Source organism: Cydia fagiglandana, chromosome 13 (assembly GCF_963556715.1).
Source record: "Cydia fagiglandana chromosome 13, ilCydFagi1.1, whole genome shotgun sequence".
NCBI lineage: Eukaryota > Metazoa > Arthropoda > Insecta > Lepidoptera > Tortricidae > Cydia > Cydia fagiglandana.
This window is the reverse complement of record NC_085944.1, coordinates 16276377-16290910: the sequence shown is the minus strand read 5'-3', so window position 1 is coordinate 16290910 and position 14534 is coordinate 16276377. Positions and strand designations below refer to the sequence as shown.

At 39.0% G+C, this 14534-nt stretch overlaps 1 protein-coding gene across 1 annotated transcript in view; it reads right to left on the bottom strand.

Annotated features, from left to right (window-relative positions):
• Window positions 1-14534, bottom strand: part of LOC134669904 (uncharacterized) — a 69184-nt gene that overhangs the window by 26356 nt on the left and 28294 nt on the right. Inside the window, exons 18-26 of the mRNA XM_063527520.1 lie at window positions 11225-11423; window positions 10376-10501; window positions 9759-9887; window positions 8294-8497; window positions 5528-5734; window positions 4848-4938; window positions 3948-4052; window positions 2770-2909; window positions 1138-1378 (exon numbers count right to left, since the gene is read on the bottom strand). Coding sequence (XP_063383590.1) covers window positions 1138-1378; window positions 2770-2909; window positions 3948-4052; window positions 4848-4938; window positions 5528-5734; window positions 8294-8497; window positions 9759-9887; window positions 10376-10501; window positions 11225-11423 — 1442 coding nt within the window. The remainder of the gene's footprint in view (window positions 1-1137; window positions 1379-2769; window positions 2910-3947; window positions 4053-4847; window positions 4939-5527; window positions 5735-8293; window positions 8498-9758; window positions 9888-10375; window positions 10502-11224; window positions 11424-14534) is intronic.

Genomic DNA, 14534 nt, shown 5'->3' with positions numbered 1-14534 from the left:
CCCGGTGTTCGGTATCCGCAGGTGTGAGATTGTTCTCTTCCATGTCGCTATTACGACGTCCAGCCAGCGCTTCAGCCACAAAACAGATGTACAGAAGTCATACATGTACTTCACTTTTCATACCTACGCTCGGCGGTCGCTCTAGGGTTGTTAACTATAGCTTATGCACAAAAAACTATCGTGGTAGTGGCACTCGTATCAGCTCGTAGCTAGTTGTTTGATTTATTATTGAGGATGGAACGGGAAGAATGGAAATATAAATTAATAATAACTAAAATATTTTAATTTTAATGTCATTGTTAAACTGGTAGTTTAAAAAACGAAAATCACCGTTTAATGTTGAATTTAAACAACCATCTACTGAACAGTTATAATAACTTTTTTTTTGTTTCTCCATTATTGCACAAAAAAGTTCACAGACGCGTGTCTCAAGCGGATGGCACTCGCGCTAGCAGTGGTCCCAACCGGTCCGAGATATCGTGTCCGTGAGCAGTGTCTGTGTGCGTTGATCGAGCGCACGTTGTATGTAGATTGATTTCTGTACCTACAGTAGAATCCGCTTACAATGACATCGAAGGGAAGTTACAAACACGTCATACTCTAAGCGGATGTCATATAAAACACACTTGTAGAACTTCTTATTTTTGTTATGTTTTCCAAATTAATCTCAAATTCCTTTGTGAGAAATGAGTTTTATTAAACTTGTAACAAATATCAACTTGTCACTGATGATCAAAACTAAAATACCTTACACGCCACGAACGCACCAAACGTCCTCGCAGGGAAAGACGTTGTGACGGCCACGAAAACCAGCGAATGTGTCAGTATAACCGGACATAATTTCATGGAAATAAGATTTTTCGGTCATAGTAAAAGCGATTTGTCACTATAAGCGAAGTCATCTTATCCGAATTTGTCACTAAGAATTTTATATGAAAACCAAACTTCGCAAAGTAATAACGTCATACGTAGTAAGCGGTTGGTCAGTATAAGCGGAGTCATAATAAACGGATTCTACTGTATCTGTTTTGTGCTTCAGCCTACCGCGGCCGGGTGATCTAAAACCTTGGACAGTGAGGTTGAGGCATATATTAAGAGTAAAATACAAGATCCTTACAATTACAAATTACCACCCACCTCTTTGCCTCTGCCAAAGAAGAGAGGTATACCCTTTCACGCGCTCCAACAGTGAAAGATTCAAACCGCTATGTTTCAAGTAGCTGAACAGATTAGCCGCATTATAATCGAAGTTCAGCAGTTCCCTGTACCTCAAGTACAGCGCTCTGAACGCTGAGCTGCCTACCCATATACACACGAGGTGACATACGTAGCATACGAAACATTCGTAGTACATTTCTTGAAGACTGATGGAGGCATACTGAAATAGGATGTGGATGTTGACAATCGGCTCGATTCGGGAAATGAATTAGAGACTCACTAGATATGAAATAGTAAAGATATGTGACGTTCCACTGCAAAAGGTACCTTATGGCGGCTGGCGCCGCAATTCGGGAAATGAATTAGAGTTGCACTAGATATAAAATAGTGAAGATATGTGACGTTCCACGGAAAAAGGTACCTTATGGCGGCAGGCGCTTACGTCGCATAGCGCCGCAATAATATTGGAACGGCGTTAATAATAGCGTAAGCGCCATCCGCTATAAAAGGTACCTTTACTTGCGGGACGCCACATATCTTTACTATGTCGTATCTAGTTAATCTCTAATTCATTTCCCGAATCGCGCCGAATGACATTAAGTAGAATTTTATGACACCCTTGTTTATAGCATAGAGAAACATAGTAAGAATAGAGTGCTCACTCTATACATATATCAGTTTTGTTGATACCATAACGAAAGAATTATCAGTTACCGCTACTTAATAGTAGAATTCTCTAGTGTCGCGTCTCACAAAAATTGTATTGAACAATTATTTACAACTAATATTAAAAGAAGGAGATGAAAATAGAGTTCCAATTAATCCGGTTATAATATTAGCTGAAAACTGTTAAGCATTAGACTTTTCGGTCGTCGGAACATCTATTGTAAAGTAGCAGTACGGATAATTCCGCTACTCGATGCTAGATGTCGACTACGAAAATAATAGTCGTTTTATTGCTAAAACTGATGTATGGAGAGAGCACTCTATGTATTCTTTTCTCTACGGTAATAGTCATAATTCATAAAACAACCAAACCAAAACAAAATTATACACTTTTTAGGGTTCCGTACCCAAAGGGTAAAACGGGACCCTATTACTAAGGCTTCGCTGTCCGTCCGTCCGTCCGTCCGTCCGTCCGTCCGTCCGTCCGTCCGTCCGTCCGTCCGTCCGTCCGTCCGTCCGTCTGTCACCAGGCTGTATCTCACGAACCGTGATAGCTAGACAATTGAAATTTTCACAGATGATGTATTTCTGTTGCCGCTATAACAACAAATACTAAAAACAGAATAAAATAAAGATTTAAATGGGGCTCCCATACAACAAACGTGATTTTTGACCAAAGTTAAGCAACGTCGGGAGTGGTCAGTACTTGGATGGATGACCGTTTTTTTTTTTGCTTTTTTTTGTTTTTTTTTTGCATTATGGTACGGAACCCTTCGTGCGCGAGTCCGACTCGCACTTGCCCGGGTTTTTTTCTATAATAAATATAATAATCATAATGCATAAAATAACCAAACCAAAACAAAATTATACACTTTTTTGGCTTATGTATTATATACTCGTATACTACTAAAATCGCATTCATGATATATGTAGGTATGTACTTACATTGCCAGAGTTAGTTCTGGTGATGAGACTCATGATGAAACCCAGGGCAATCGCGTAATCGTCCTGCCACCTCATCGGCACTAGGAAACTGTGGTTACCGGAGAATTTACTTTTCTTAATGAACACTACTGTTTTACAACCTAAAAACATACAAATGAACATACTGAGGGTTGGTTGCACCAAATTGTATGTCACCGTTAAAGCGTTCGCTGCATTGACATACATATAATGTATCTAAATATCGAGCCCTATGCGAAGCTAGGCTGATAGAAAACTGTCCCATCCCTTCTCTGTATGAAATCCTGGATTCGCGCCTGGTTGGGACTAAAAGTAAAATTGCGTTTATATAGCGAAAAATTTTCGATATAAAACGCAATTTTAAAAATTTTCGCGCTTCGCTCGCGTTTTCAATAACTTTCTAAGGTATGATAAAGGTGACATTCGGGTGGCGACTGCAGCAACATTACTCTGTTGTAACGTTACTGCTACAGTACTGTCAACTTCCGTGATAAAATGATGTGACTGATTTCCATTCTCAGCTGTAATGCGGCAATGAACTTCTCTCAATTTACCAAAAAAAAAACAATGTAATCTTGATGACCTACTAGGGAGAGGGGCACCTAGAAATGCTCAGGGCATCAAAATATCTTAAACCGGCACTGATTGTAAAAAATTGTGTAATATACGGAACCCTTGGAACGCGAGTCCGACTCGCACTTGGCCGGTTTTTTGGAATCTAATTATGATTTTCAGTTTAGTTGCGACTAATCGCGCGCGTGATGCGAACTCATCAACGCGGTAATCGCGTTGCGGCGTTAGTCTGCACGATTGGGTCGAATTCGCGTGCGTGACACCACTGTACTGGCATTGGCATTCTTATTGCCCGTAAGGCCCGTCCTTATGTATATGTCAATGGTTCGCTGAATTTTATTGTATGGGAATAGGCAGTTTCATACTTCACGACCGATTTTCGTTGATCAGTCTGTCGAGTGTGGATGGTGCAACTAGCCCCTAAGTACACATCTTGGACACTTATTCTTTGTTTTAGGAAACAATGAAACAAATGATGAATCAAAAAAAAAATGTTACTTTATGTACTTTTCGAAACGTTCGAATTAGGTTGAAACAGAGTGTACATTGTAATGCACACTGGGCCTTACAAGGTTAGTAGAACTTACCTTCTTCTCTGATATCAGGGTCTATCCATTCGTTGTAATACCTCTTATACTGATCTAGAGTTTCCACAGGTTTTGGTATATAATAAGAGTTGTCCAATACAGATGCTGAAAAAAAAACATCTCATCCCATGCACTTAATTTTAATATTCTCCGATGATTTGTAAAACAAAATAAATAATTTGTCAGAAAAATGAAAAAGAAAAAAACTGTCCTCATGAACTGTGATAGGTAGACAGTTGAAATTTTCACAGATGATGTATTTCTGCTGCCGCTATAACAGCAAATACAAAAAAGTACGGAACCGTCGGTGGGCGAGTCCGACTCGCACTCGTCCGGTTTTTAACCGACTTTCAATAGCAAGAAGGAGGAGATTCTGTATTCGGTTGTGGCAATTTTTAGGGTTCCGTACCCAAAGGGTAAAACGGGGGTCCCGTTATTACTAAGACTTCGCTGTCCGTCCGTCCGTCCGTCCGTCCGTCTGTCTGTCTGTCACCAGGCTGTATCTCACGAACCGTGATAGCTAGACAGTTAAAATTTTCACAGATGATGTATTTCTGTTGCCGCTATAACAACAAACATTAAAAAAACAGAATAAAATAAAGATTTAAGTGGGGCTCCCATACAGCAAACGTGATTTTTGACCAAAGTTAAGCAACGTCGGGCGTGGTCAGTACTTGGATGGGTGACCGTTTTCTTTTTGCATTTTTTTTTCCGTTTTTTTTTTTGCTTTATGGTACGGAACCCTTCGTACGCGAGTCCGACTCGCACTTGCCCGGTTTTTTAATGTACGAGTATGTTCAGTCAGTGTTCACCGATTATGTTATTATGATATTTTTACATTATATGTATTTATTGGGATGTAAATTGTTGAGTAAAAATATTGTTTAACTATTTACTTACGTCTGCAGGCAATCACGACCCACCCACAAACCATTGCTTCGACGGTCAAACTAATTATTGCAAAGTCAACCAAGTTGGAATAATTTTGACTCTGAAACAAAACAGATCGGAAAATAATAATTCAGCCTATATATGTCCCACTGCTGGGCAGTTGGGCACAGATCTCGTCTCATGCACGAAAATTTAGTATTTTCACGAAACCGTAGGGTAGGTTGCAGGTTAAGTATATTTTTCACGCATCCGAATAGGTGGGCTAGTATAGCCACTAAGTGGATGCCGCAAAAGAAGCGCGGACGTGGCAGGCCCAGACGAAGATGGTGGGACGACTTAGACACCTTCATCAGTAGAGCGGTTCTTTTATTTTTTGCCACTTTTGCGTTATTTCTACACAGAATCACGAGCTCTTTTGATCCTAATGGGATAAAAAAATGTCCCAGAGTTTATTTCCCATTGTGTTACCATTTCCTCATACACTTTGTATGGCGGTAACAAAAAGGAAAGTTTGAAAAATGTATGGAAATTTTGGGACAATTTTTTCAAAAGGCACAGCAACTTGAGTTGTGGAAATCAAGGGGAGAGGCCTTTACCCAGTAGCCTTAGTGGAAAAGTTGGTACTATAACAATTAACAGGCTAAAAAAATATTTTTCACGCATGTGGGAGGTAGATCAAGAGATCTTACCTTAAAATCCTGACAGAAATGTTTATAAAAATTGTAAATGAATCGAAGACGAAGAAGTCTCGCCAGCTGATAGCCCCAGTTGTCAGTAAACAAAGTCATCATCGGCAGAACAAGAGAAATGATGTCGATGTACGTTTGCACTTTCTTGAATCTTCCGAGTTTCACTTGTCGATATACACACTCGTCGTTTATTATAACTAGTTCCATCTGAAACATGGTCGAACCCATCACTACATCTATAGGTATCGTCTTGGGTCGTCCCATTCGTTTATTCGTCAAGTTCTTAAATTAGTGCTGTTCTGCTTTCGTCACGCATTCTACATTGAAAGCCACCGACGACTGTAACGAATGTAGAATGGGTGACGAAAGCAGAATAGGACTAATTTAAGAAATTGACGAAAACGAATGGGACGACCCAAGACGATACCCATCTATACATCTTAATAAAACAAAGTCCCCCGCCGTATCTGTTTAATGATATGGTGATAAATTCATCATAGCCCTCCTGTTCTATTTGTATGTTCGCGATGAACTCAAAAACTAGGTACTGAACGGATTTTCATGCGGTTTTCACTTATCAAAAAAGTGATTTTTGAGGAAGATTTAGGTTAATTTGTTAAGGTTTATCATTGCAAAGCCGGGGCGGGTTGCTAGTAGCTTAAAATAATTATGTTTGAATATTTCGTAATTTTTTGACTGCCTCCTAGCCTAGTTGGTATTACGAAACAGAAGGTCTCGGGTTCGAATCCTGGTAAGGGCATTTATTTGTGTATCTGAGTTGTAGTCTATGTATATTGTATATATAGGTACACCCACGGCCCCAGTGTTTACAATAGAGTCAAGTTACAAGTTGGCATGATTCTAGAATCATAACCGGAGTTAAATCCAAATGACCAAAACAGATGCTACCGATAATATCAAATGTCAACGGTTCTAATTGATGCCGTTTGCATTTTGTTGATGCGAATGATCATCAGTTTCCATTCCAGCTTTGTTTGTGAATTGACTACGTAAAATGGCGCTGTCCGGTTGGTGATTGTCCGACCGGACAGCTAATGATATCGCTTACTAGGTAGGTACAGAAATTCTGCCCTCCTGCCGAATAGCGCTATCTCAAAAACAAATGATTTTGAAAATGGAACTCTCAGTAATAGAAACTAAAGTATAAGTTAGCAATGAATTTTCTTTTGAGATAGCGCTCTTTGGCTTAGCAGGGCAATGTAGTGTACAAATCCTTTACCATCGTATTTTCTCGGAAGTGTTCATATTTGTCATGCTACTCAGTCAACCTCAGTACTTTTTGTACTGAGACTGACTGAAATAGCATGACACGTTCGTACGTTTCCGTGAACATACGAGGGTAAAATATGCACTACATCTGTATCCTGTTGCTATTGTCAATCTGCGTTAAAATTTATTGTCTTTTTTTGCAAGTATCTTGTTTTGAGTAAGTGTAAGTACGTTGTGAGTCCAAGTTACTGAAGTTTTGCTCTTGTACAAAATACAGCATCAAATAGAATTTCAATTCATAAGTAATAGACCGGGAGATAGTGACACATTTTACTGGGTCATTTGTACCAGTATGGCGGTTCGTCAGGGGTCTAATCACGTAATGAACGAAATAAAAATGATGGTCATAGCGCTGGTACCGGCGGCCCAATCGCGTGGGCGTTAGTCGAACGTGTCGGATAAAATACGAGTGTCGAACGATTTGTTCCACAAAAATCCTCGTATTTTCCGATAGTCCATAAAAAGGAAGTAGGCGGTAGCGTAATGCCATACTTCTCCGGTGTGACTTACAGCCCGCCATACTGAGCCGAACACATTAATTATAAAAAAACAATTCAATCATTTGTGCCAAGCTAATTTTTGCACAGGTGATCATCGTCGAGCAGCCATTCACGGACATCACCATGCCATACTTTTCGGATGGTTCCAAATGGCCGCCATACCGCCGCAAGGGAGTTAATTTTTTTTTATTGCTAAACGATTTACAAATGACCCAGTAAAATGTGTCACTATCTCCCGGTCTATAAGCATTGACGTATATATATCTATGGACGGGCCTTACGAGCACTAAAAATGGTACTAGTTCTGCGGTATTATGGCTCCTCTACACGATGGGCCAACGCCGGCCACTCCAAGGGACGCAGCCATGCGGTAGAATGAGATAGCAATATCACTTGCTCCCTCTAACGCATAAATGCGTCCCTTGGAGTTTCCGGCGTTGGCCCATCGTGTTGAGGAGCCATTACTCACGAATTCCAGCCAATCGTGCAGCCTAACGCAACTAGTTGCGACTAATTAGCGCGCGTGATGCGAACTCATCAACCAATCGCGTTGTAGCGGTATCACACCGCTGTACTGGCACCTGTAATGCCTCATTATTATTGCCCGTAAAGCCATCAGTCCCTAGATATCAATGTAAATGTAAGTAAGTAGGTAATATTACCTACTGGAGCTGTGATCCATAAAGAATGCGACTAAAATTCGTTCAAGCGCCTTATTGTTATTACATTCCTAATAGAAAAAGCTAGAGAGAAAAATATGGATATAATATACCGATACATTTTTTTACTGAACGAAAAATGTTTTATCTTATAAATTCTCCTATTGTTCCTAATAGGATTACGACGACGAAACCTCACAAACGAATCCCACTAATTTTATTATTTGTAAAAAAAAAACACATGATGATGACGCTTTCTATAAAAGGTCCTTAGCTATTACACATGATACTAGTTCGTAATGATAAAGTAATATTACCGTATAAAACTCCGACACAAAATGCGCAAGGTGTAAAATATCAAGAAGAATCAACACCACAATCAGTATATGTATCGTCTCCAACGGCAGCGTGTTCAAGATCAAGACGATGGCAGAAGAGAGGTAGGGCCCCACGAACCAGACCATGGCCAGCCAGCAGGCGTATTTTCGGGTTAAGTGCGCTTTCACCGGCTCTCTCATCCACTGAAATAAGATCATTTCTTAACCCTTTTCCAGACATAGTATGGCGGTCAGCATAATATAATCAGCGCGTGTCGATAACTTAGTATAGGTTGGAGCACGCGCTGATTCAGTCGAGATATTGTATGTGTCGCCGCCGATTAGACTTGTGATGTAAAGATAACAGGACGTATAAAACGCCTAGGGATGATTGAATAAATCAGTTAAAGATTACCAGTCAACGGAGTCTTTAACTCACTCTACCCAGTTCCTCTAAACATAGTACATATTTATCGACCACATACGCGCCACGAGAATATCACTTTAGCATCCCGATTTAAGATTCAAATAAGATTGCACTTTCGGGAAATTAAACTTGTCTTCAAATGAACCATCAAAGCCGAACCGAAAAATCCAAATATATTCCAACTAATCCATAGTTGGAATATATTCGGATTTTTCGGGAAAACCTTATAGCAATCTACAAGACGTGCGACCTGTTAAAGGGTTAATCCTTTCCAAGTCATAAGTACAGATGGAGTGCATAATTGTTTTCCATCGTATTTTCTCGGAAACGTTCGTATTTGTCATGCTAATTTAATCAACCTCTGTACTTTTTGTACCGAGACTGACTGAAACAGCAAGACGTTCGTACGTTTCCGTGAAAATACGATGGAAAATAATTATGCACTCTGTAGATCTGTAACGTTTTCTTGCCGTGTCGTGTAGATGAGCCTACAGAGCCAAGAACGATTATAGTTGCTATAGCGTTCCCTGTCCATATCTTAGGACCAAGGTCGCAGTGCAATGCGGTACTACCGCATTCGAACTTCAAGATATTCACAAGAGACGACACGTTCTAGATCCATTCTAGATACGTTATAGTTTAGATATCAACTATGTAGTTCTCTTTTGTAGCGCAATTCGGGCAACCAATGTCACTTTTACGTTAGATAGAGTAAGATATCTATTAGATATGAATTGGATCTCTAAGTCATATCCTGTGGAAATCGTTCAAGAGTGTCTCCAGAATCGCGCAAATGTCAAATTTGACAGGTTAGATCTTAAACATATCGCTATCGTATCTTGGTGATGTCTAAAAGATATCTAATAGATGTCTATTTCAAAATCCGAATCGGGCCCGTAGCCTGTTACGGCTTTAATGTTCCCAATAATCTCTTAAACGGATCGCTCGATTTCGTTTCAGTTTTCTATAAATATGTGATTGCGATAGATAGATAATGCCCAACAGATGGCACCTATTTATCAATCAAATAACACTAACGGGTAGTTGAATGGTCTTGCCGCCTCTGAGCAAGTACTTGATCGAGAAGTATGGGTTCTCTTTAGGCGGATCCTTCACTTGCATGTAATCCATGGCTGCTGTGGGGTGCCGGTGTATGGCGAAACGAGTCTGAATGACAAAAAATTTAACATTTACATGTATCATACGTTTAATTACATTTAACACAATTATTATATTTTAGGCTCATGTAATTGTTGGATTTATCGATTTTGCTCGCCCAGTACCTACAAATTGCGGATCGGTCGAGCGACAAATCTGACTTCTCATCTCTCAGAAAACAATAAAATTCTTCGACTAAATTCTTCGACTGTGCGTGTTGTGACACTTGTGACTCGTCCGTACACAAAAACAGATCGAGGTGTGCAAGATTTGTCTGTGTAGTGTGTCATTTTCTATGTATTTTGTGTCGTCATTACAGATAGAATTTTTGTATGTAAGTGTGTGGGAAGAGCGACTGTGTGCACGTTTCCCCCCGCAAAAAATGGCAGAAAGATTTGTACGGTAAGATATCGCTTGGGCATCTCCCTTCTGACGTGTCGGAAGCCGGTGTTGCTCGAAGACTGAGACAGGTTACGGTAGAAATACGGCTACAATACCTTGTCGTCAATATTTTCCTGGAAGGCAGTGACAGGTATCCTCAGAATATCGGTGTACGTGGCGGTGTGGGCCGACACCCGCACGGGCCGGTGCTCCGTGCCTTCTAGCTGCCCAAATATTGAGCCCTATCAAACGATAACACATCAAGGTGCGTCTACGCTAGGCGAGCCGAGCACGAGCCGAGCACGAGCCGAACACAACCGACTTACAAGCCACGAACGAGCGCGCTGCGAGCGTTTCGTTCGTGCTCGGCTGCGTTCCGCCAGTTGTCGGTTTCTTGACGAACACAAAGGGATTTGCTTCGCGCTCGCAGTGCGCTCGTGGACGTATTCGTTGTACGTCCACACTTGACGCCGCTTACGACAAAGCCGGGAACGGCTCCGCTCTTGCTTCGCTCGTGCTCGGTTCGTCTAGCGTAGACCCACCTTAGGATCATTCATAAGTCGTGGTCAGAATTACCTATGCGTTACTTACTGCCCGATTCGAACTTTAAGATACGTCAGTTACGATCTAGAGACGATATGGATTATAATGTACACAATACTTATAAAAAACTTTCCATACGAATTACTAATGTTACTATGTAGATAATACCAAAAAAGCAACCCCATGCTACTTTATCAGATACATTACTAGTATAAAATATGAGTATACTGATTTAAAAATAAAAAAAATATCTGGGAGATCGAGCTTTGCTCGAAGAACATATAAAAACTAGAAAAAGACCTAGATCGATTTTTCACCCCTTAAACCCCCATAGCAAATTTCATTGAAATCGTTTCCGAGATCCCCGATATATTATAAACATATTATATGCAAGAATTGCTCGTTTAAAGATATAAGATAACCTTCTTAAGAGTAGCCAAAGTCTTCCCTTCGTGAGTTATGACAACTGCGCCCCTATGCACTATGAAGACCCAAGGGTTCAGGTCCATCTCCCTCATAACTGGGCACCGGGGCAGCAGGTGTAGTTGAAAATAAACGCAGGAGAGCCTTTTCATCATTTGCTCGCCTCCTTTTAGTAACGTGTCGACACCGGCGAAGGTTCTGTAAATACAGGGTGTTACTGACCATGGGGCTTTAATTCCAGGGCTCGATTCTACTCGCTAAACTGAGCTACTTTTATTATGGCACGAACCCCGAAATCCCAATTTTTTTTTTACTTCTCATACATTTTGGCTGATCAGATGTCGACGTTTTCTATGGAAAACCTAAAAAATTTTCCCCGATTTTAGGGTTGATCCCATAGTAAAAGTAGCTCAGTTTAGTGAGTAAAATCAAGCCCTGGATTTAAAGCCCCATGGTCTGACACATCTATATATGTATATAAATGCAAGTGTCCTGACTGACTGACTGACGGACTGACTGACTGACTGATTCATCAACGCAGAGCCGAAACTACAAAAGCCAGAAAGTTGAAATTTGCACACCAGATCGCATTTATAAAGTGTACAAGAGATAAGAAGCGATTTTGAGAAATTGAACCCCTAAGGGGGTCAAAAAGGGGATGAAAGTTTGTATGGGGTTAAAGTTTTCTTTTAAGGTGGTTCTCCTTGCTCGATTTTCATACAACTTTCTTGGCACCCTAGCTCCTATTATATAGGGTTTCATCACTTGTATATGTAATGGTTGGGTAGTATATATATTTCTGTCTTCGCTTAACGTAAAAAAATACTAGATTTTGATTAAAACTATTAAGAAAAAAGCCTTTGAATATTGGTAAAATTTTGCCTCATTGCTTGTTTGTGTGAGTGATGCTTATAGTATCGGTGTAATTCTAACATGGCGACTTCATTTGACAAGCAATCATTTTTAATTTGTCAAAGGTGTAACAGATGGCACTTTAAAACCGCAACACAGATTACCTGTGTATTTTGTTTTATTTTCACTCAATAGAGGGAGGTGTATTTAATGCACAAAGCATGTTACGAGTATACCTACTCATTTAAGAATCTCCTTTCTGATATAATTTCATTCCCAGATTTAATATAACTTAATAATTATTATGATTATTACACAATAAAATACATTTATATATTTATAGAAAGGTCAATCCAAACAATCATTCGCGTTACGGTCGTCCACCGAAAACCCTTGTGAATTCTGCTTTCGTTTCGGTAAATGTTCTCTGGAAAAGCCTATATTTATTGTAACAATGATTTTTAAACTAAAATACCTAGCTATATTTTTCTCAAAATTATATAGATATGTGGAGAAAAATGTCATCTTCTTGTAAATAAACAAGATTCTGTAATATCTTCTGCTTGTGCATAACAATAACATTAGTAGATGATATTTTTAGGGTTCCGTACCCAAAGGGTAAAACGGGACCCTATTACTAAGACTTCGCTGTCCGTCCGTCCGTCCGTCTGTCTGTCACCAGGCTGTATCTCACGAACCGTGATAGCTAGACAGTTGAAATTTTCACAGATGATGTATTTCTGTTGCCGCTATAACAACAAATACTAAAAACAGAATAAAATAAAGATTTAAATGGGGCTCCCATACAACAAACGTGATTTTTGACCAAAGTTAAGCAACGTCGGGAGGGGTCAGTACTTGGATGGGTGACCGTTTTTTTTTTGTTTTTTTTTTTTGCATTATGGTACGGAACCCTTCATGCGCGAGTCCGACTCGCACTTGCCCGGTTTTTTTAAATACATTTTTATAGTAGGTATTTTTGAGAGTAGGTATTTTCAATTAACAATTTGGCCAAAAGTAATTTATGGAATGGGGAGTCAAATATCAGAATGGAAATTGTATAACAAATCCATTTATACCCAAATTTCAATTGCTTATTGTAAAAAGAATAATAAAATCGTACTTGTAATTGGAACCTAAACTGCTCTAGTGCAGAAACGTATCATTTCCTGCACACCTTTTACAACAACAATGACCCTCTTTCATATATTCGGTCAAATTGTGCTTTTTGAAAAACTAATTATATCCAGCCTTTTATGAATGTAGTATGATACCTTAGGGTATGGTGCTTTACGCACACTAGCGTCCCTTCCCCTCCCCCTGACGCAACCCCCCCTTTTTGCATGAAATATGTCCCGGTTCACAGTTTTTTACATTTTTTGAGGAAAGTACTAATACATTTTAGGAAAAAAGTGTCAATGAAAGAAATAATCCTTAATAAATTCTTAATAAAAAAGGTCATATTCATTTTTTTTATATGATGCACCTAATTCATATATTAGCTTGTCAAAATTCGAAATAACATAGTTTTTACTTAGGGTTCGAAACTCATTTATTATACACGGTGTAACATGAGGAAACCGAATAATTTTAACAGCGTATTCCTGATCACATTTAGAGACAAAAATGTCCTATAAACTTTTTGAAATTCGCCTAGTTTTACCAATAAAAAAAAACAAGTTTCTATTGTTACATAGTTCAAAACGCCTTTTTGATGGCGATGTTGCTACTATGGGATTTAGTCTAAATATCCTTATTGATATGTCAAAAAGTGACAAGTAACACTTTGCAAAAACTAAGTTTTACGAAAAAAAACCATTTTAAGTGACAAGTTTACCAATAGCATTTAATTTTTATATACAAATTCATTCATAAAATTAAAAAAAAATCCAAACAAATTTTTTTTTGGGCGATATTGACCTAAACACATATTACATCTTTTCCTTTTTTTTGACCTCATGTATACATTTTAGGATAAAAGTGTCAATGAAAGAAATAGTTCCTTATTAAATTCTTAGTAAAAAAGGTTATATTCATTTTATAACACTTATTATACAAGGTGTCCTCAAGAAATGCGAAAGATTTTATTTCTGAGGTCAAATTAAAAGAAGGAAAAAATGTTTGTATGAGTTTAGGTCAATTTCGCCGAAAACATTTTTTTTTTTGTTTTTAGGGTTCCGTACCTCAAAAGGAAAAAACGGAACCCTTATAGGATCACTCGTGCGTCTGTCTGTCTGTCCGTCTGTCACAGCCGATTTTCTCCGGAACTACTGGACCAATCAAGTTGAAATCTGGTACACATATGTAAGTTTGTAAACAAATGAATTTTAAACATGGGGGCCACTTTTGGGGGGTAAATGAAAAAATTAAAAAATAAAAATTTTCAAACTATATCATGTTACATATCAAATGAAAGAGCTTATTGTAAGGATCTCAAATATATATTTTTTATAATTT